General features: G+C 42.7%; 1 protein-coding gene across 1 annotated transcript in view; it reads right to left on the bottom strand.

Moving 5' to 3' along the window:
* CTBS (chitobiase) overlaps nucleotides 1–22,037 on the bottom strand; it is a 45,744-nt gene extending 23,707 nt beyond the window's left edge. The window contains exons 1-5 of the mRNA XM_047724223.1: nucleotides 21,649–22,037; nucleotides 13,509–13,665; nucleotides 5,621–5,785; nucleotides 5,325–5,424; nucleotides 1,950–2,102 (exon numbers count right to left, since the gene is read on the bottom strand). Of these exons, the coding sequence (XP_047580179.1) occupies nucleotides 1,950–2,102; nucleotides 5,325–5,424; nucleotides 5,621–5,691 (324 nt within the window). The 5' untranslated portion in view covers nucleotides 5,692–5,785; nucleotides 13,509–13,665; nucleotides 21,649–22,037. The remainder of the gene's footprint in view (nucleotides 1–1,949; nucleotides 2,103–5,324; nucleotides 5,425–5,620; nucleotides 5,786–13,508; nucleotides 13,666–21,648) is intronic.
* Nucleotides 22,038–23,371: the final 1,334 nt, after the last annotated feature.

Below are 23,371 nucleotides of genomic sequence, written 5' to 3'. Positions count from 1 at the left end.
AGATTGATGACTGGGATTCCATTTCCTGGAGGTTTTCCTCTAAAAAGAAAAATTCCTAAACAGCCGTTTCAACAGGAACAGCCTGGTTCCAGAAAGAATCAGACCAAAGGCCAGCACAGTTCCAAACAGGAGTCCTATCAAGGGCCAAGGGAGTATTCTCAGAAAACAAAAACAAAAACAAAGCCCTAAAACAGATCCCAAATAATGTCCAGAAAATTCAAACACAAAGCGTGGAGCTTGAAATCCAGGACAAGACTTAACCTTCAAACCCCAGTGTTGGCAAGAACACAATGAGCTCAGGCTTGTGGGTTCCAGCACCTCTTTCCTTACCAGCCTCTGAGCTGTTGCTGGGGGGTGGGGGGCTGGGGGGGTGTTCTTCTCTGGATCCCACCTCTGCTAAGTACTGCCAATCTTAAAAATAAAACTGTCAGCTATCTTATCAGCAAAGAAGTGTTTACTTGGCAACTGCAGAGACTTGCAAACCAGGACAAACAAGCTACAGCAAAACCAAGAAATAAAGGAGAAAAACACATTTTTATAGAGGAAAGGAGGGAGTTAGAAAGGCTGTTATAAACAAAAAGTCGATTGGAGTAAACCGAGAGTTTGAAGTATAGCGGCTTTTCATTGGCTAAGTTGTACCGATGGCCCAGTGGTTGGGCGGTTGCCAGGAAGAAAGAAGGCCTTTGCCCCGTTAGGGCAGTAAAGGAGTACCACCTGCAAAGACCCTGCTTTCCCTATCAGGTCTGCTCTTGACAAGGAGGTGAGCGTTCCTTTAGGAAATGTCCTTCTTGGGGCGCCTGGGTGGCTCAGTGGGTTAAAGCCTCTGCCTTCGGCTCAGGTCATGATCCCGGGGTCCTGGGATCGAGCCCCGCATCGGGCTCTCTGCTCTGCAGGGAGCCTGCTTCCTCCTCTCTCTCTCTCTGCCTGCCTCTCTGCCTACTTGTGATCTCTCTCTGTCAAATAAATAAAATCTTAAAAAAAAAAAAGAGAGAGAGAGAAGGAAATGTCCTTCTTTTTTTTTTTTTTTTTTAAATTTAAATCTTAGTGAGCCTACATGCACTGCAACATGGGTTTCTGGAGTAGAAGTCAGTGATTCATCACTTACACACCACACCTAGTGCTCGTCATAACAAGGGCCCTCCTTAATACCCCCAACACAACAGGTGTTGGAGGGGATGCGGAGAAAGGGGAATGCTCTTGCACAGTTGGTGGGAATGTAAATGGATGGCACTACTCTGGAGAACAGTACGGAGGCTCCTCAGAAAGTTAAAGGAGGTTTCTATCTTTTTTCACAGGATTAAACCTTTCCTCCTCCAACTCCTGTTGCAGGCATCAAACTCTAGGTGTCAGCTGATTTTCATAGTGCCTGTGAAAGGGTGTCCAATTAAAGTTCCCCAAAGCCTTATAAATTGTTAGGTGGATAGAAAGAAAATCATTTTTACCATCCTTCTTGGATGGTCTTGAGGGGCCTAAAAGAAAGGGCTGGTAGAAAGGGAAAAGCAAAGGTAAGGAGAACATTCTGCATTCTGATATCCTGTTGGAGAGCTGAGATCTCTCATACTAGATAATCATTCTCTTGGAAAACAGTGGAACTTGCTACTTCGGAAATACCTCATCATCCTATGTCCTTGCTGGTATGCCCAGAGTGCCACCCGAGAGGCCCTGAGGGCAACGAAGGAATTTTCACTTAGGGTCAGACCTGGGCTGACGTGCCTGTGAATACGTGCCTGCCTCTTTTAGGCAGGCCCTCATTCTGAGACCCGGGAAGAGCTACTCAACCTCTTCGAGGTTCCTCATCATATAATGAAGGCAATCCATCAAGAGACCCTTCGGGAGTGATCCAAGTTGGTGACTGCACCCACACCACCTCTTCTTAGGGCTCAGGTTTACTCTGACTTCTTACCAGGCCATAAGGACCAGTCCTGAAAGAGCAAGGGAGAGGTACTGACCTCGAAATCAGGGTGCTGGGTGATGGGTTGGCACAACGCTGGGTCCTGACAAGGGCAGTGGGCCCCTGCCCAGAATGGCAGCAGGGACAGCAGCAGCACAGTGATCCCGGGGATGCCATGTGGTGGGCGGGCGAGGAAGCACAGGTGACCAAGCTGCAGAGGGGACATGACAGCAGTCACTCCACAGCAGGACTAGGTTCCTCCACCTCCTGGCTCAGGTCAAGACTCTCAGCAAGGCGGGCCCTGCCTCCCAGCAGAGCGGACTGGGAGGGGCTGACATGGGAAGGGCTGGGCAGTCTAGGCCAATGGTGACATGAAGGTGGGGTGAAGGAGAAAGGCTGCCTTGGACACCGGCCCGACAAGCCAGTGCCTCTGGCCCCCAGCAGACCTGTTGACTCAGCCAAGTCAATATCATCGGTACCATTTATACCCCCTCAACACTCTGTACCTTTGTGTCATGGCCCTTTGTACTCCTTGTACAGTTTGAAAGTGGAGGCGGGCCCCCAAATGGAAAAGTAGGGGATCTTGATAGAGATGACTAAGCACCACGGTTGGAATGGGTGCAGTGGGGAGGGGGTTTCTGGAGTTTTCCTGGTGTGCTCTGAAACTAGTCCCTGCACACAGAGGCCAGAGAGAGATAGAAGAAAGAAGCAGGTCACTCCAGGTTGGTACGTGGCAGTTTTAATAAGAGCAAAGGAGCTTACACACGAGCTTGTCTTGGGTGATGGCAAGATGGATTCCTGCAGCAGCCCTCCAAATCTTAAAAAGCTTATAAAGGGGTCGGGACTGGGCTTAGTCACATATATTATGCAGGTTTTTTCAATACTGCATCACTATCTCAAGGTTATGACCTTGGAGCAGACTCTGGGAGCAGGAACATCATGGGGAACCCACAGTTCAAAGACAGAGGAGGGGGTGAGGAGCCTCAGAGTGCTCCCAGGTCAACTGGCGGGCATGTCTTTTTGATGACACTCCCAACACTCCACCCCTGGTGCCTCCCTCTTCCACAGTGAGCCTTGAGTGGGCAGCAAGGGGTTTCCTTAACATGGAGGCAGCCCTTTTGCTGTCTCTCTGCTGCAACGGGGGCAGATGCCACAGCAGCAATACAGGCGCACGTAAGAGAAATCACAGATGAAGACAATCATTCCCCAAATTAGTAACAACTCTTTCTGTCAAGAGCCCCAGGACCAAACCACCAACTTATTAAATCCCCTAGGCTGGGAGTTGGACCACTCAGGGCATTCACCTGTGTCCTCATGTGATTTAATTAGGATGATACGTTAGCAGACTCACTGGGCATGAGCTGAGGACATTGTTTTGATAATGGCACAGGTGCCTCCTTGTGAGGTAGGATTACTGTCCAAGACCATCATATTTTAGAGGACAGTTTTTCTCATTAGAGTCATTTCAGTGTTCAGGAAGGACAGATTCTGGGGGGCTATCCTTCAGGGCTTGCTGACAGAATTTACTAAGGGTTTCTATGCGTGCTCTAACATCTCCGAGACTGTGGAGGGAACACAGACATCAGCCAGGTAATCACACCAGGGAGACAGTGCCCACCTGGGCTTGAGGAGAAAGGGAGGTTGGCAATCTAGGAATTTGATTCAGCTGTGCCAGGGGACACCGCATGGTCAAGCATGAGGAGATAGACAGGACAGAATATGCCAGAACAGGACCCCCACCTTCCCCTCTCTCTCAGGGTGGATGTTCCATTTCAGGCATAATGCATTCCAACAAGTCCGGCTTGCAGCAGGACAATGGGTCCTAGGGGGGAATGAGCAGTTCCTCCTCACGCAGGAATGTGAAGTAACTGGCCAGCCCTGTCAGCCCCACCGCAAAGCCCAGGAGAGAATTCCTTTCCCAGGCATGACGGGGCTTGCTGTTCTCCGCAGCAGAGCATGTTGTCCCCTGGTCGGGAGCTGGAGCAATGGCTGTTTCCTGCCACTTCCACACCTTTTTGGTATTGGGGGCCTTGGCAGGGGGGGTCCCCATTCTGGCACATGGGGCAACTGGTCCTCATTATTAATCGTTCAAATAATCAATTTGAATAAAACCAACCTGGCGAAGGTAGTTTTAGATGTTAATAATTTGATCTGTTGTTTTAATATTTTTTTCTTTCTACCAACCCTGTTGCTTATGGATCATAAGGGGGATGAAACCTCTGTTGTTTTTTTTTTTTTTTTTTAGCCCAGTCTTACATATCATGAGCTTCAAAATGTAACTCCCCAGTGCTGTCTGTTTGATGCGGGTACCCATGCCCACTACTCAGTTTCTCTAATCCCCTAACGGCGGCAGCCGGTTGTGCACAACAGCGGGGGGAGGCTTGGGTTAGGCCAGACACAGTGTCCACACAAACCAGGCCATACACAGCATCTTCACTTGGGTGGGGGGGGGGGCTATAATCAATTGGCCAGTTCTTCACCAGTTGGGAACTCCAAATGCCCCAGATTCTTTCAGCAGTTGCCTTGGGTGTTGCTTAGAACCCACAGGACAGCCTGTTCCCTCACTACTGAAGTCGCTGCACTCAAAGGGCAATTTGGCATCGTTGGCAATACGCCATCCCACCTGGGCACTGGGGTGGCCATTCCTCCTGTGCACCCAGTCTGCTGCACCTGCTGAAGGGGCACTGGCTAAAGCTTGGACCTGAGGTAGGGCATCAGCTTCCCCGTTGCCAGGGGTTATCCGTGCCTTATTAGCCGCAGCATGGAAACCAGTGAGGGCTGCCTCAGACAAGATCTTGCCGATGGACTGAAGAGTCTTCCCACACATCTTGACCCCCACCAAGGGCTTATTCGTAATCCTCCACCCCTTGGCCTCCCATTGTCCAAGCCGCAGGGCTAATCCCTTTGATACAGCGCAGCTGTCAGCATACAGGGTTAACGGTCCGGTCCGGTCCGGGCTCACGCATAATCACCAGCCAGACCATTCCGTCAACCCCCAGGCTGCTGAGGGAGAGGCCCTGCCCGGAGGAGCGCTGTGTACATTGCTAGGAGCTGCTGCTCTACAGGGTATATTGGGCTTCTGCCCCCTGCCAGAACTGGGACCAAAACCCTAGGGGCACTCCCCTCTGTCTATCCATATCTTCGGAGTCACAAACATATTTAACCTAAATGTTAGCCCTACTTAGGAGATGCCCAGAGCTTTAGTATGCTATTTTTGCTTTCTCAAAACCAGCTTGCTGCTCTGATCCCCAGTCCCACATGTGCCCTTTCTTTAGCCGGCAGAGTAAGAGATGGAGGCACTGTGCCAGGTCGGGAATCAAAGTCCTCCCCAACCCCCGAATCCCTACAGAGGCTCGCACCTCCTTCACATTTTTAGGGATTGGATAGGATTGTACCTTATTAATCATAACGTTTAGGACAATGTAATTCTTACCGGACCAGGTGAAACCCAAAACCTCATGGCAGCGCCTGGGCCTTGAATTTTCTGTGGATTCCCTGCCCATCTTTTTCCTCGCAGAAGCTCCAGCAAAGTCCTATGGCAGAGGCAAACACCTTATGTTAATATTATGGTCACTGATGTACACTGTACTGATGTGAGGAAGGAGACCAGGGATAGGTCCCCAGCCACCATCCCATGATATATTGTAGGACTATGCAAGTGGCCTTGGGGGAGCACTTGGAAACTTTATTATCATCCCTCCTACGTGAAGGCAAATTGATCATAGTTACCAGAAACCTGTACTTGTCAAAGCCTTTTCCACGAATCTCCTGGAAGATGAAGCACTTTGGCAGGAATGCATTTGGCCAAGACAGCAGAGTAAAACAGCAACTCTGCAAGTAACAAAAGACTTAAAAACTGCCGTGGTTAAAATCTGATGAGAGCTCCTTATAAACCTGGTAAAGACAAAACATAGAAACCTTGTTTTTAATGTAATTATAAACCTTTGTTTATAATTTTTTAAAGATTTTATTTATTTATTTGACAGAGATCACAAGTAGGCAGGCAGGCAGGTGGGAGGGGGGCGTGGGGAAGGGCTTTATCCTAGGACCCTGAGATCAGACCTGAGCTGCAGGCAGAGGCTTTAACCCACTGAGCCACCCAGGCACCCCTATAATTTTAAAATTTAATTATAAACCTTTGTTTATAACTTTTTTATATTAAGAACAGACCAACAATCCAAGAAAATGTTGTCTTCTTAAAGAGAGAGAAAACCACATTTTAATCTTTTACGAGTGTACTTTTAAAACTTACTTATTCCAATCTCCATCGGTCCTGACCACCCATAAAATTCCTTTCCAAAGATTCCCCTTCACAAAAACCTTCCACGACTTTCTTTTTCATTCAGAATTTTGTTCTAAGTTTTCCCTCTCTAAACAGCCAATCTCAATTTAGGACAAAATCAGTTTCTTTTCCCCTCAGTAAAGGAATATATTTTCATTCCTTTTACCTTTCTCATACACCTCTACCTTTCTCTACCTACAGAGTTGTTTTCCTTATCATTTCAAGCAGTCTGGATTTTAAAAAGCCTTTCCCCACACATTCTTTTTCTTTGGCCCCTGTGGGCAATGTTTTGATTACCTCCTGGGGTGTCTACATTTTTTTTTTTTTAAAGACCGGAGGAGAATTACAAATTCAAGGGACAGAGAAAGAATGTAAGTTTTCTCCTAAAAGTTTCAAGGGCAATTGCTATTTAAAGATTTCCTTTGTATTAAGGGTCAGAAGACAGGCAGCTTACCACCACTTACTATAATCTTTTTAAATTTTTTTCATTATTTTTTAGAAATTTCACCTCTTAGCATCCTAATCAGGCTATGTCACAAGTGCCCTGATCTCTATCTGGGGTATCTTGTGCCCTCCTAGCTTTGAAAAACAGCACTTTAAGATCTCTAACTTTTTATCCTGCTCGCCCATCCTGTTGAATACAAACATCTAATTTTTTTCCTCTCGTGCTTAAATTCCAATAAAAGCTTAAGCCCACAAGGACAAGGAGATGACAGCAACGTATTTGGAAGCTGGAAAGCACGAGAGGCAAGTACCCCAAACCCCAACAGCAGGGAAAGCTGAGAAACAACCAATTTAAACTACAGAAATCCTCAAAATGTTCCAGAACTGCAAAAAGAGCCTCGGGAATTCAGGGTCAAGGGGAAACAGAAGGAGGCTATCTGAAAATAAGGGGGCAGGTGTCAGCCTGGGGCAGGTAAGTTTCATGTGGAACATAAAAACAGCAGTGAACTCTGCTCAAAGTAGGTAATACCCTTTGCTCACTTAATTCTCACAACAACCCATGAGACAGACTCAACCACTGTCATTTCTAGTTTACAGACGGAGGGTCCCCGGAAGTTAAATAACACTTTCGCACAGAGAGTAAGGTGTGGAGCTAGGCTTTGAACTTAGGCAATGCAGCTCAGAAGGCCACGATCTTAAGTACGCTATTCAGTCTCAGTCCCACAGCTGAGAAGAGCAAGGCTCAGGCTGGTCAGATGCCTGGGAGCCCCATCCCTTCATGCCCATGAGCATGAGTCACCAGTTCAGATGGAGGAACACAGCATCCTGGGGCCATTTTCAGCAACCACAGCAATGTTATTTTGGTAGGTGGTGATTTAAATTAGATAACAAGACTACAATCTGCTTTGCAGTGATGGAGAAAACAGTCACCGTTAGGGTGACAGAGTCCAAGACTCTACCCTCAGAGTGTGCAGCGTGGGCCAGGATGCCTTCCAGAATCTCCACCTTACCACACTTTGAACAGAAGCTCTCAGAGTCCCACCTTTCCTTTAGGGAAAGGAATAATTACAAAAACCTTCTTGACCTTGAGCTGGAAATCATCTACTATTACCCTATTTGGCCCTGGGTTTTCCTTTGGAGGGGGGGACCTCCAGAACTATTATGACAGAATTTTCCACAAGGTACTCTTCAGGTGTTGAAGATCAACAGCCAATATTTCCTCCTCTTCCACTTTCCAAATCTTTCCTTTTCTGGACTAAATAAATCAAATTCCCTCAGCTGTTCCTCATATAACATAATTTTCAGAGTTTTCACCACCCCACCAGGAACCTTTTCTGACGAGCCTTAAGGGCGTGGTACGCAGTGATCTGTACCCTCCAGGTCAGGCATGATCCAGCCAACAAAGATCACACAAAACCATTACCTCTGAGGAGCTGATATGCCTTGGTGCTTTGGGGCAGCGATGTACCTGTTGGCTCGTCACTACCTCATGACCCACTAAAAATCCCTGCTGTGTCTGTTTGACAGAAAGTATTATTCGACCAGATCTCTTTCATCTTTTACCCGTGCAGTTAGTTTGCTTAATGAAGAAAAGACTTTACATCTGTCCCTTGAAATTAATTCTACCTCACTGGAGCCTGTCTGTCCTGCCTGCACAGACTCAGACCAGGTGTCCCCATGTACTCAAAGGAGAGAAGTTCAAGGGAAAATCTGACATCTTGTCAGCCTAACACTTTAAAATCGCTTCTGTCTGCCTGCATGGACAGCACCAAAACAGTGTCCATTCACCTGCTGCCAAACAGTGGGGACCAACAGGGACAGAGGTGTCCCTGGAGCTGCTGGTCTGGGGGCTGTTGCTAGGGCCGCTTTGCCTCTCTTTGCTTTTCACAGCTTTCGTTTTTGAATCCACAAGCAACCAGAATAAACTTCAAGATGACGCTAGGATGCAAAATCTTTTCACAGAATTGACAGAAATGTCTCTGACCCTCTGCAAATGCTTCCCTGTCAGCTTAGGAGTACATCAGGGAGTTGTCTCTAAAGCTTCGGGGGTGTAATCTCTTATTTTGAACGAAGACCAAGTCCTCAGAAATAATTGGGCTTTCACCCGATATAAGATCAGCCATATAGAAAAGTTTGTAAGAGAGTGTGCCTTTGAAGCAATAACAGTATTTTGCAATGTTATGGCTTACTGTTTTAGTTTCAAAACCAATTTTAAAGTTCTTACAGTTGAAAATTCTGATTAAAATGTTAAGTTTTCTAACCCTGGCTCCTAGGTGTTTTTTTGTTTTTTGTTTGTTTTTTTTTTCCAATATCTCTTTCGAATGCAAGACGAAAAGTACAGTGAGTTGTTCTGGCATGACCGAGAAACAGCTGTGGCCATAACTGTACATTCCTTAAATCCCATCTCTATTGCCTGGGTGATCCTAGTTCAGTCCTGCTTGTTTTCTTCATCAATGAAAGATGTGTTCCTTCAGAATTGGAATTCACTGAGGAATAAGACCTATCTTATATCCATGGGACAACTTGAATTTTGGTTTTAGCTCTCCAGTGGAATCTTTGAACAAAGGGAAATGAGCCGCAGATGATACCACGAGATGAAACGGGACACTGTCCTGCTGTAATTTTAGGCAGAGAAATAGAGTCAAGTAAAATCTTTTGAATGAATCAACTCTATAATCAAAACTGAAGCCTTAAATGCCATTTAAATGCCATCTAACATTAAGTGCCATCTAACAAAAAAACTAAAAGAGCAAGTAATGGGAAGCGATTACAATAATCATTTAAGATCAGCTAAGATCAGTTAAGAATTCTGACAACAGGCAGGATCATTATGGAAAGCAAAGCAATTGGGCAAAGTAATAGAATCATAAACAGAACGATTAGCCTCGCTGAGCTCAGATTTATTAGCTAAAGTCCAGCTGGTCATCCTCACAAGGTAAGAACCTTACTGTATGGTGACTATTGACAAAATCCAAAAGGATAGGAAATAGGGCCCGTTTAATTTACCTATTGAATTAATAACGGCAAAATAACCAATAGTTTCTTTGGCAAGGAGTTTTTAAGTTACACTTTGAAACACTCATAATATTTGTGATCACTGTCATATCATTAACAGCAAGACATAAGTAATTATTTTTAGCTGCCATGTTGCTGTCCACAATGCACTTTAATATATATATTATCTCATTAAAACACATCCAGTGAATAGTAATAGATTCAGATACAATACCTCTCTAGCATATTGCAAATAGATGTGTGAAGCTCAGTCTTGAACTGGAGCACGATTACCACCACCTTTAGTCCCTTGCCTTTGTGAGGATACCATGGAGCTCCCTTCCACCCCCTCACCGCCCCTGACCGCGTTTGCTGGACTCAGGGCACAGAGGTTGTCCGGCGACTATCCCTGCTCTCAGTATTATGGCTCATTTTGCTCAAGACCTTCTGTTGCTGGGTTTTGTTTTCTTCCAGGAGTGTTTGCTTTTGCTCTCACTAGGGAGGCAACGGGGATGCTGAGGTTGCCCATTCCTGTGACTTTGCAGCTCTGGTCCTCCCTGGGGTGCTGCCCTGCCTCCCTGGAGACCCACAGCCAGTTCTGGGCTCGAGCTTTCCAGAAGGTATTACAGAAAACATTACCATATTTGACAGAAACTTGAATGGGATTACCTCCGGTTTTGGTCTAAATTCCAGAATTTCACTTGATTTCTTTTTTTTTTTTCAATATTTTAATTTTTTATTTTTTCATTTTTTTTTTTGAGACACATGCTTATGTTGGCCAAGTTTGCATGATGTTTACAGTTTTATGCTATAAGTAAAATTGATATTGATGATGATGATGATTCATGAAAAGGGGTCACAGAGCAGAGCGAGGCAGAATCCAGGCTCTACAATCACACTGAGCTGGGTTCAAATCTCAGTTCTGCCTAATTCTAATCATTTGACCACTAGAATGTTATTTAACTCTTTGAATTGTTATGTTGTATGAAACAGGTCACAGTAGTCTCACTCTCACAGATGCTAGGAGAATCATGAAAGAAAGGGAATGCATGTGAAAACCTTTGTACCTGACACATATTAGTACTAATTTTCATTACTGTTCTTAGAGGGGTATCAATGACTAGATCCCACACACAGTTAAGAGTGTGTTTTGGACCTGTAAGTATTACATAAGTTTTGGTTTCATAATAAAATGAATAAATGCATATTAGTAGATGGTACTGCTAATATCTTATTCAATGAAATTGCAAGATATAAAATTTGCACATCCATTTATTTAAGAACCAAATATTTTCATTATTAGTTTATAAATTTCTGGATGGTTTAAGCCATCAAAGCTAATAGAAAAGATTTTTGACTTCATCAAAAATTGCCTCTGACAGACGTTAAAATGCAGCAAATGCAACCTTCTTGCCAGGGAGAAAAAGCAAATGCGAGTGTTTGTAAATATTTAAATCTGTTTGTAAATATTTAAAATCTGTCAATATTCACTTACTCATTCATTCGTACATACTATTAAATGAATATGTGTTGAGTAGGACAATGCCCTAGGTTTATTCTGTATTAATCCCTCTAATTTTATAGCTGGTGGCAGCGAAGGCTGCATTGGGTGGAGGCCTGGATGATGCCGTGGGACTTGCGGGCCAGAAAGGAGCGCATTCTAGGACTCCGCATCTGCTACCGTCAGTGGGAATGGGGCTCTTCCTCCTTAGACTTCTTCGCAGGACGCCCTCATCTTTCTGACCTCTGAGCCAGTGTCCCAGTGCTCTATCTTTGATCTCTTTTCTTCTTAATCCATACTCACTTTTTGAATGATTTCACCCAGTCCCATGACTGCAAATACAAACTACATGCTTATGAACCCCAGCTTTATATCTTCCCCATAATCCCTTGCCTGAGCTCCAAATCCGAGCATTTAATGACCTACTTCATCCTGCCATTTGACATTTCACAGGCATCTCAAACTCACCCTGTCGAAGTTAAGCTCCTGGTTTCCATCCCTTACTTGCTTCTGCCGCAGTGTTCCCCACCTAGGTCATTCTCTAGCCAATCACCAGCCTGCTCAGGCAAAGCCCCCTTTCTCTCTCATGTACCGTGGCTAACCATCATCTTCAAACTCTCCCCAAAACATCTCTCGCCTCCTCCATCACCACTTTAGTCCAAATACCCATTGGCTCTTTCCATGCTGGCTGTAATAACACCTATTTGAATCCTTTTGTTCTTATCCCCTCAAAAGAAGCCAGAATTCTCTTTTGAAACGGTAATACATTTTTATGGTATCCTTATCCAACACATTCCAGACTAAATCCAAAGTCCTTCCCATGACTTCTGATGCTCTACAATGCAGGCTTCTGCCTGTCATTTTCCTGCCATCTTTCGTGCCTGCAGCTTCTTCCCATTCTTTGACCTCCCCCACCTTGTTCTTTCCTCAGGGCCTTTGTAGGTGCCACTCCCTCTGCTTTGAACACTCTTCCCCAAGCTTCTCAAGGCTCTTCACATCACTCTTTTCAGGCCTCTGCTCATCTGTGACCTCCCCATAGATCTCCTGACCAGACTCTCTGAAAGGCTCTTCCTCACTTTAAATCACCCTACTTGGCCTTATTTTTCTTCAAAGCACCCATCAACCCCAACATATATTAATTTGTTTAGTGGCATCTTAACCATCAGAAGGGATTTAGTTTTTCTTCTTTATCTCTGAATTCCTGTTACTTACAATGGTGTCTGATGCATAAAAGGCATTCAATAAATGTTTGTGAAATGGGTAAGTGAATGTCTCTACTTCCTTCCCACCCCATTGGGGACAGACTGAAGTTCAGGTCCTTGACTTTTTGGGAACATTTACTGAACACTTATGTGCTAGGTGTGATACTAATAGGTTTTTAAAAAATATTCCTTATCTTATGTAATTCTCAAACCCTACAAAGTAGGTATTCTTATTGTCATTGCTATTATTACCTTCTATTTTAAAGATGAGGGAACAACTCAGCAAGGTTCAATAACTTGGCCAACAGAGCTGGTAAAAGATAGGTACATGTTAGGAAAGGCAGTTGGGAACAGCTTGTTGACCCTTGAGCAATGGCTAAAAAGTGCCTTGGGCCTGGAATATTCCCTTGTATGGAGATAAAGAGCCATCACAACCTGTGTTGCTGGATATAGCTCCTTCTTTGGAACTATCTTTCCTTATTCTGGGTTTGGTGCATACTCAGAGACTCTCCCCCTGTGTTTTCAAGATCCTTGTCTTAGGTGTATGTGTACGGGAGGGAGGACAGAGGTAAGCTATCTCTAAAACAGCTCTAAAAAAATCTTCCAAGCTGTTCAGCCAAGGCTCCAGATAATTCCAAACTCTCATTGCTAAGATTTTTCCATTCTTAAGTATGATTTGTTTACTGTAACAAAGTGAGTCATAGGACATATGGAGAATTAACTCAGATATCTAGTGTCATGTGAGTGAACAAGGTCTTTCCCCATGAACACACAGGTGTATAGTATATTGTATATTGTTTATGCTGTCTCCAGGAATTTGGAAGAATTGGACATAAGAAAGAAAACTCCTGACAACATTCAAAATTATGTCCCGGAGGATCCTTTTAAATAAATAGAATTAACTTCTAGAGAAAAGGAGGTGGATGGTACTGTACTCATTAATGACACTGATACTTTCTTTTTTTTTTTTTTTTAAAGAGTTTATTTATTTATTTGACAGAGAGACAGATCACAAGTAGGCAGAGAAGCAGGCAGAGAGAGGGGGGAAAGAAGGCTCCCCGCCGAGCAGAGAGCCCGATGCGGGGCTCGATCCCAGGACCCTGAGATCATGACCCAAGCCGAAGGCAGACGCTTAACACACTGAACCACCCAGGCGCCCCAATGATACTGCTATTTTTTTAAAGTCACACTTACCTCTCAAGGTGCTTATAACATTGTCATCTCCAAATAGATTTATTGCAGCAATGATATTTAAGAAACATTCTCATTCTGGTGAAGAGGTTCTTTATATTTTTGTTCTTGGAAAGTTGTTCACATAGATATTTTGTTTCAGAATATTCCACTTTTCTTCCTGAAATGCACAGGATTATGTAAGACTCGGCATTTCATTTCTTACACGTCGACTTGTCCACAACATTGTTAGAGATCAGTCTTTCACTCTTCTTGTGAAACGTGGTAAGAGATTGAGAAAAGAAGGTTTTCATATTTAATTGCTAAAGTGCAAATAGTTGATTATCTACAGAACAGTTTAATCCTGGTTGGCCTTTTCCTGCCTCTCCAAAGTCTCCAAGACAGAATCAGACAACCATGGAATGTCAGAAACAGAAGAGGCAATGGAAACCCCAAACTTAATCCCTCCTTTTAGAGAAGACACAAGTTGCTTGCTTCCACTGCCATGATTTGTTTCCAGGGAACTGAAATCCATCAAACTATTTGCATAGGCAAGGAAAAAAATTAGGAGAAGAAAGCAGCTTCCAAAATGGACTGCAAATATAAACAAAATTGTTTTTGTTGCCCTCTTCGCCAACACCCCATCCTCCATTAGCAGAAACATGAGAAAGTTCAGATTGATAACATGTGTATTTGGTGTGCAGTTATTATTATAAAATTGAAAAGATTGAATTTGATATAATTATTGGATCTCAGGCCAATGTACAACTCCTCCAATAGTCTGTTTGCAACAGTGAGCAATGAACGCAAGAATGGCAGTGACAATTCCTAACATGGCGTGTCCAAATGAAACTGCAGAGGTTCTAGGGATTTGATAAAATGTTTAAGGTATTACCTTATCTGGAGTACCATCCTTATATCAGACAAACTAGATTTTAAGCCAAAGACTCTAATAAGAGATGAAGAGGAACAGTATATCATAATAAAGGGGTCTATCCAACTAGAAGATCTAACAACTATAAATATTTATGCCCCCAAGTTATGAGCATCCAAATATATAAATCAATTAATTACAAACTTAAAGAAACTCATTGATAATAGTACAATAATAGTAGGGGACTGTAACATGCCACTCACAGCAATGGACAGATCACCTAAGCAGATCAACAAGGAAACAATGGCTTTGAATGACACACTGGACCAGATGGACTTCACAGATATATTCACAGCATTTCATCCATACATTCTTTTTGAGTGCACATGGAACATTCTCCAGAATAGATCACATTCTGGGTCACAAACGAGGCCTCAACACGGACAAAGAGATTGAGATCATACCATGCATATTTTCAGACCACAATGCTATGAAACTTAAAGTCAACCACAAGAAAAAATTTGAAAAGACCTCAAGGAGGTTAAAGAACATCCTACTAGGGGCTGGGTAGTTCAGTAGGTTAAGGGTCTGCCTTAGGCTCAGATTGTGATCCCAGCATCTTGGGATTGAGCTCTGCACTGGATTCCCTGTTCAGTGGGAAGCCTGCTTCTCTCTCTCCCTCTGCCCTGCTCGTGCTCTCTTTCTCAAATAAACAAAATCTTAAAAAAAAAAAAAAAAGAAAGAAAAAGAAAGAACACCCTACTAAAGAATAAGTGGGTTAACCAGAAAATTAAAGAAGAAATTTAAAAAAAAACATGGAAGCAAATGAAACAAAAACATGACAGTCCAGAATCTTTGGGATGCTGCAAAGGCAGTACTAAGAGGGATGTATATTGCAATACAGGCCTACCTCCAGAAGCAAGAAAAGTCTCAAATATATAAGCTAACTTTACACTTAAAGTAGCTGGAAAAAGAACAGAAAATAAAGCCTAAAATCAGTGGAAAAAGGGAAATAATAAAGATTAGAGCAGAAATCTGTGATATAAAAATAAAAAAACAGTAGAATAGATCAATGAAGCTAGGAGGTGATTCTTGTCAAGAATTAACAAAATTGATAAACCCCCAACCTGATTTATCAAAGAGAAAAGAGAAAGAACCCAAATAAGTAAAATCATGAATGAAAGAGGAGAGATCACAACCAATACCACAAAAACATAACAATTGGGGCGCCTGGGTGGCTCAGTGGGTTAAAGCCTCTGCCTTCGGCTCAGGTCATGATCCCAGGGTCCTGGGATCAAGCCCCGCATTGGGCTCTCTGCTCCGCAGGGAGCCTGCTTCCTCCTCTCTCTCTCTCTGCCTGCCTCTCTGCCTACTTGTGATCTCTCTCTGTCAAATAAATAAATAAAATCTTTAAAAAAAAAAAGTAACAATTATAAGAGAATATTATGAGCAATTATGAGCCAACAACTTAGGCAATCTGGAAGAAATGGATAAATTCCTAGAAATATATAAATTATCAAAACTGTAACAGTAAGAAATAGAAAACCTGAACAGATCCATAACCAGCAAAGAAACTGAAGCAGTAATAAAAAATCTTCCAACAAACAGGAATCCGGGGCCAGATGGCTTCCCAGGGGAATTCTACCAAACACTAAAGAATTATTACCTAATCTTCTGAAACTGTTCCAAAAAACAATAGAAATGGAAGGAAAACTTCCAAACTTATTCTATGAGACCAGCATTACCTTGATTCCAAAACCAAAGACCCCACTAAAAATGAGAATTACAGACCAATATCCCTGATGAACATAGTTGCAAAAATTCTCAACAAGATACTACCTAATAGAATTCAAGATTACATCAAAAGGATTATTCACCACAATCAAGTGGGATTTATTTTGGGGCTGCAGGCCTGGTTCAATAACTGCACGTCAGTCAACGTGATCCACCACATTAATAAGAGGAAGGATACGAACCATATGATCCTCTCACTAGATTCAAAAGAAGCATCTGGCAAGATACAGCATCCTTTCTTGATAAAAACCCTCAAGAAACTAGGGAAAGAAGGAACATATGTCAACATCATAAAGGCCATAACAAAAACCCCACGGCGAATATTATTCTCAATGGGGAAAAACTGGGTTTTTTCCCTAAGGTCAGGAACAAGACAAGGATGTCCAGTCTCACCACTGTTACTCAACATAGTACTAGAAGACCTAGCCTCAGCAGTCAGACAACGAAAAGAAATAAAAGGCATCTGAATCAGCAAGGAAGTCAAACTCCCCCTCTTTGCAGATGATATGATTCTCTATGTAGAAAACCCAAAGACTCCACCAAAAAGTTGCTAGAACTTATATACAAATTCAGCAAAGTCACAGGATATAAAATTAATGTACATAAATCTGTTGCATTTCTATCCTCCAATAATGAAGCAGCAACAAGGGAAATCAAGGGAATGGCTTCCATTAACAATCACACCAAAAACCATATCTAGGAATAGACCTAACCAAAGAAATAAAAGACTGTACTCTGAAATCTACAGAACACTAATGAAAGAAATTGAGGAAGACACAAAGAAATGGAAAAATATTCCACGCTCATGGATTAGAACAAATATTGTTAAAATGTCTATACTACCCAAAGCAATCTATACATTTAATGCAATCCCTATCAAAATAACACCAGCATTTTTCACAGAGCTAGAACAAACAATCCTAAAATTTGTATGGAGCCCAAGTACCCAAAGGAATGTTGGAAAAAGAAAAACAAAGCTGGAGGTATCACAATTCCAAACTTCAAGCTCTATTACAAAGCTTTAATCATCAAGACAGTATGGTACTGGCACAAAAACAGACACATAGATCAATGGAACAGAATACAGAACCCAAAAATAGAACCACGACTATATGGCCAACTAATCTTTTATATTCTTTGGAAAGAATGTCCAATGGAAAAAAGACAGTCCCTTCAACAAATGGTGTTGGGAAAATTGGACAGCCACATGCAGAAGAATGAAACTGGACACTTTCTTACACCACACACAAATTCAAAATGGATGAAAGATCTAAATGTGAGACAGGAATCCATGAAAATCCTAAAGGAGAACACAGGCAGCAACCTCTTTGACGACGGCCACAGCAACTTCTTACTAGATAGGTCTCTGGAGGCAAGGCAAATAAAAACAGAAATGAACTATTGGGACTTCATCAAGATAAAAGCTTCTGCACAGCAAAGAAAAACAATCAACAAAACTAAAAAGCAACCCTTGGAATGGGAGAAGATATTTGAAAATGACATATCTGATAAAGGACTAGGAGCCAAAATCTGTAAAGAACTTATCAAACTCAACACCCAAAGAACAAATAATCCAATCAAGAAATGGGCAGAGGACATGAACAGACATTTCTGCAAAGAAGACATCCAGATGGCCAACAGACACATGAAGAAGTGTCCACATCACTCAGCATCAGGGAAATACAAATCAAAACCACAATGAGATACCACCTCACACCAGTCAGAATGGCTAAAATTAACAAGTCAGGCAATGACAGATGCTCGCGAGGATGTGGAGAAAGGGGAACCCTCCTATACTGTTGGTGGGAATGCAAGCTGGTGCAGCCACTCTGGAAAATCGTATGGAGAGTCCTCAAAAAGTTAAAAATAGAACTATCTATTGACCCAGCAATTGCACTACTAGGTATTTATCCAAAGAATACAAAAATACTGATTTGAGGGATGCCTGGGTGGCTCAGTCTGTTAAGCAGATGCCTTCAGCTCAGATCATGATCCCAGGGTCCTGGAATTGAGTCCTGCATCGGGTTCCTTGCTCAGCAGGGACCCTGCTTCTCTCTCTGCCTCTGCCTTCTTGTGCGCTCTCTCTCTCTCTTTCTGACAAATAAATAAATAAATAAATAAAATCTTTTTTTTATGCACCCCAATGTTTATAGCAACATTATCAATAGTCAAATTATGGAAAGAGTCTAGATGTCCATCACTGATGAATGGATAAGTAGATGTGAGATATACACATACATACATATCTATATATATGTATGTGTGTGTGTCATTTGCAAATGTGGCCATTTGCAATGACATGGATGGAAATGGAGTATATTATGCTAGGTAAAATAAGTCAAAGAAAGACAAACACCATATGATTTTACTCATATGTGGAATTTAAGAAACAAAGCTGATCAACACAGGGGACGGGAAGGAAAAATAAAATAAGATAAAAACAGAGATTGAAGCAAACCATAAAAGACTCTTAACTATAGAGAACAAACTGAGGGCTGCTGGAGGGGAGGAGGGGGATGGGTAATTAGGTGATGGGCACTTGGCATAATGAGCGCTTGGTGTTCTATGCAACTGATCAATCACTAAATTCTGCCCCTGAAACTAATACTACATGTTAACTAAACTTAACTTCAAATAAAATCTTGGAAGAATGAGTGAATGAATGAAAGAATGAATGAATGAATAAAGATATTACTTCATAATTAAAGCAAGTTCCCTTAAAATAGCACTTCAATTTGCAGTAGTCACTGGGGATGGCTAGGTGAGGCTATTCATGTTATCCTGCTCAATTACGTAATTGCTACCATTATGTTTTCTGGGCAAATGAACTCATCATTCTTTGCTTCCATCCATACCAACTTCAAAGAATTGTCATGAAGATAAATCAGACAAATGCAGGAAGACAGGGTTTCTTTGGAAGTGCACAAGTGAATTGTGTGTAAGACTGGTGTATATATGTGCACAGAGTATTTTTCTGGTTAGAAGCTTTTAGCAAATTCTTTTAAAGGAATCTGCAACCCCAAAATGGTTAAGAAGCATTTATAGTCAATCAAAAAAAAAAAAAGTTTCATTAGAGCTATTTTAGAGCAACCTCTACCTCCTCCCCGCCCCCCGCCAGATACATACGTAAGATAAGGATCTTAACAAAACAGAAAGTGAATTCCTGAAATCACAAGTGTTCTTATAATGCCAAGAAAGCCAGCACCTTGCGCTATAACGCAATTGTCAATGGTAGCACCAGCAGCCCTCAGACTGAGCAGCCCCAATTTGGCTTCTCTGATCAAAAAATGCCTTTTCTGTCAACACGAATAAAGCCGACGCAGGCTCAGAAAATAGAGTCTCTTTCACTATCACTGCATCATCCCCTTTACCTGTTTCTCATAATCATTTCTTGACACGAACACTGACCCTCTTGATTTCTAATTCACGCTGGTAGTAAACAACAGATTCAATGACCTAGCCGGTTATCATGCCATGAGTATACATTGAGCATCTTCCAGTTTCCAGGCACCAAGCTCGCCAGGGATGCAACAGTAAATATTATGAAGCCTGAGCCGACAAGGGCCAGAAAGGAACCCTGAACAATACAGCATGGAGGGGGTATGACGTGACAGAAGCACAGGAAAGCCCAGCACACACACGATGAACTCCTAATTCAGTCTTGATGGTCAGTGAAGGAAAAGAATATTAATAAACATTCCTTAAATAGCATTCATTGTATACCAGACACTCTTCCAAGTGCTTTATTTTATATCACTGTTTCATTCACCAGAGGATTCCAATAATGCTAGCTGAAAAGCCAGTCTGCAATGTAAGGAGAAAGGTCTCCAGAACGTTCCAGGCAGAAGAGCAGGTATAAAGCCCCAGAGGTAGGAGAGTAGACGAAAAATAGACACGAAGGTGCATCTGACACAGCCCAGGTCAGCTCACCAGATCTCACTGTCCAGTGCTCAGGAATTCTTCAAACCAGTAACTGTTGGTAGCACAACGATGGCCACAGCAGGGGTCCTTATATTGGAGACATTGGCAAATCACAAATCAATCAGAATTGATTTTGTTGTTGTTGTTGGGTTTGGTTTTGTTTTTTTGAGGCAGTTTATCAGCACGTCACTTCCCCAGGGTATGGGAAACGGTGACCTGACCATGAGGGTCATCAACCACTCTGATGTGACAGGTGGAACGGCCTTCTCTAAGATTCGATTCTTATCTCTTGGGGAACAACCAAATGAGGTTTGTTAAAGACATGAGTACAACTAGAAAATGTCTCCATTTTTTGTTGAGCTAGGGACACACTCAACCTGAAATCCTTTGTTTACATGTTTATCTTGGCATTACTTCCATAGACAAGGTTACTTGTGTTTTTTGTGCAGTTCAAGGCCATTTTGTTGACAGATAATGTTAGAGTGGTGTGCCAGCATAAACTTAGGGAGAAAAAAGATGGCATGTTAGAATATCATGTAAAAACAATTTAATATTTTGGGACGCCTGGGTGGCCCCATCGGTTAAGCATCTGCCTTCGGCTCATGTCATGATCCCAGGGTCCTAGGATTGAGCCCCACATCAGGCTCCTTGCTCACTGTGGAGCCTGCTTCTCCCTCTGCCTGCCACTCCCCAACTTGTGTGTATTCTTTCTCTCTCTCTCTCTCTCTCCCCCTCTCTCTCAAGCAAATAAAACCTTTCTAAAAATTAAAAAAATTTTTTAACATTTTACTGGCATTTGACCCAATTTAAACTGAACTATTAGATCCCTACGTTGTATCTGAAATATACATATCATCCTCCAGTAGTAGTTAGGCTAACCTAGCCCTCTCAATTATAAAACCACTCTTGTCATAGTACATAGATAAAAGCAATTTTTATATCCAGACTAGATGCAAAGCCTATGAATAAAGCACAATATCTTTAAAACTCTTAGGAAATCTTTTAGGACTAGAAGGAAGCTGTCCCCCAATTCTCTTTACCTTGAAGTCACATTATATCTAATATAGGTGTATATTAGATATATAAATACACGCACATATACTTTATATATGTGTGTATGTATATACACACCACACACACACACACACACACGCAGTAGAGGCAATCAGCCCTGAGAAGCAGGAGGCTTCAATGGAGGACAGCAGTGTTTACTGTCTGAAGATGGCAACACTCTGTAGCAAAGAAATACTATGTTTCTAATGTATAGCCATTCACCCAATGCTGAAATCTAGAAGAGGACAAAGAAGTGCCCGTTTGAAGCAAGCGAAGCTCTGAACTCATGGAAATCACATGGCCCATTTAGAGCTTTCAGAATGGCTGCGTCCAGAGCAAGATAAAGCCTTTATGGAGTAGGGGGATCCCTTTCACTTTCTATGGGCTCCATTACTGTCTGTAGGCAGATCATAAACCAGGTTATTTATCTGTTCGTATATTGATTCAGATTTTTTTCTGTGTAAATCTTCCACTTTGTTCAAGTTCCCAGAAATGTATTTTCAGATTTTAAAAACAACTCACCAAGAGACTCCTTTTGTCTCAGCTGCCATCTTTCTCATCCAGAGATTACTTTTCTACATGATCTACTTTTCTACATGATCATTCTGGCCAACCTTCCTGATGCCATCACAGCCTCTGCCTGAAACCCAGCAGGAAGGTCCAAAGCAGCAGATGAAAACTCAGGGCAGAATGGTGGAATATCCTTTTCCAGCAAAATGAAACTGGAGGTCACGTGAAGCTATACCAGCCTGGCGCATGCAGACAACTTCCCTCATCCGACTATGCCGCTGTGGCCACTAGCGTGTTCTTTCCTGCCTGGTTCTTCATGTATGAGGTTACCTCCACCAAGTACACTCAGAATACCTACTGATTATGTGAAAGAAAAGAGAATAAAATGACATTTCTTGATCCTATTATGTGCTAAACAATTCACCTGTCTTCTTTCATTTACTCCTCACCACAAACTGCAAAGGAGGTGGATTTAAGCTCATGTTACAAACGAGGGCAAGTAACTTGCATAGGATTACACATCTTTCACTTAACTATTCAACCATTCAGCAAACATTCATCCAGGGCTAACTACAAGCTAGGTGATCAGTAAACAACAGGTGTTGGTTCGGGTAAACAGCAAAAAACAAGCAAACAAACAAACAAACAAAAACATGGTCCAGCTTCATTTCGGTTTCAGTTTTCCTGCAGTGAAAGTCACAGGAATGGAAACTCAGTCCCGAGTGTTGCAATTTGGAAATGACCTTCAGAGAAACCAGTGTGGGGGCTTCTAATGAACTAGAGGGGAGCCTCTAGTGAACACGTGTTGAGTGCCTACAGGAGGCAAGGTCCTGTGTTAGAACTGTCAGAACCCTTATCTTGGTCTCCTGGACTATCATTATTGCTTGAAGAATGCTGAATTACCTTCTAATAGAAGACTGGAAACCTATCATACAAAATCAATAAAAAAACAAAAAGCAGGCTGTTCAATTTAGAAGTGGGGGTGCTTTAAGCTTTACTCATACGTCAACCCCCACCAGGGCTCCTGGGCAGAACATCTCAGACTGTGTAGGACACAGTTTGAAAATCACTGAGCAGCTCAATACAGCATTGATTCAGGAGAGTGGGCATTGCATTCCATGGCCTCTGGGCTGCTGGTCTGGGAAGGTGCTGGGGAGCTCTTGTCCTGGGACCTGCCTGAGTGTAGACCAGGAGGCCATTCATGTACACTATCCCACTGTTCCCCATAGCCTTCCCTTGGCAAGGGCTGACATCCTTGGTCTTGCTTATAATCACCCAGTTGTGCCTGGGGTCTTCCTAGTTGGGATATTGGGTGGGCAAATTCTAGAAATGCTTAGTACAAACAATCTGAGAAAAACAATCTGACCATCTTCTCCTGCAGCTGGGAAGAGTGTCACCCGATTATCTCCACAGGTCCTCTGAACACCTCTGTCGTCTGACCATCTCTACCTGGCAGCAGAGAGGAATGACACCTGGCTATCTCCACCTTCCATGAGATCATCTTCACCAGGAAGCTGAGAGGAATGTCAGCAAGCCCGGGGCAGTGGCGTTCACACCCACCTCTTCAGTTCATACATTGATCATTTTCCTGATAGTCGCTTGCGACATGTAAGGTCCTGGGCTCGTGACAGTGTTTGACATATTTTCAGAGGCATGAATGTTTCCAAGCTTCCCGCTGGTATACTCAAATTTAACAGTGTCAGAGCGATGGAATGTCATTAAAGCAGTAGCCTTT

The sequence above is a fragment of the Lutra lutra genome, chromosome 4, assembly GCF_902655055.1.
Source record: "Lutra lutra chromosome 4, mLutLut1.2, whole genome shotgun sequence".
NCBI classification, from domain to species: domain Eukaryota; kingdom Metazoa; phylum Chordata; class Mammalia; order Carnivora; family Mustelidae; genus Lutra; species Lutra lutra.
The sequence above is the reverse complement of the archived record's forward strand: the minus strand, read 5'-3'. Positions and strand labels throughout refer to the sequence as shown.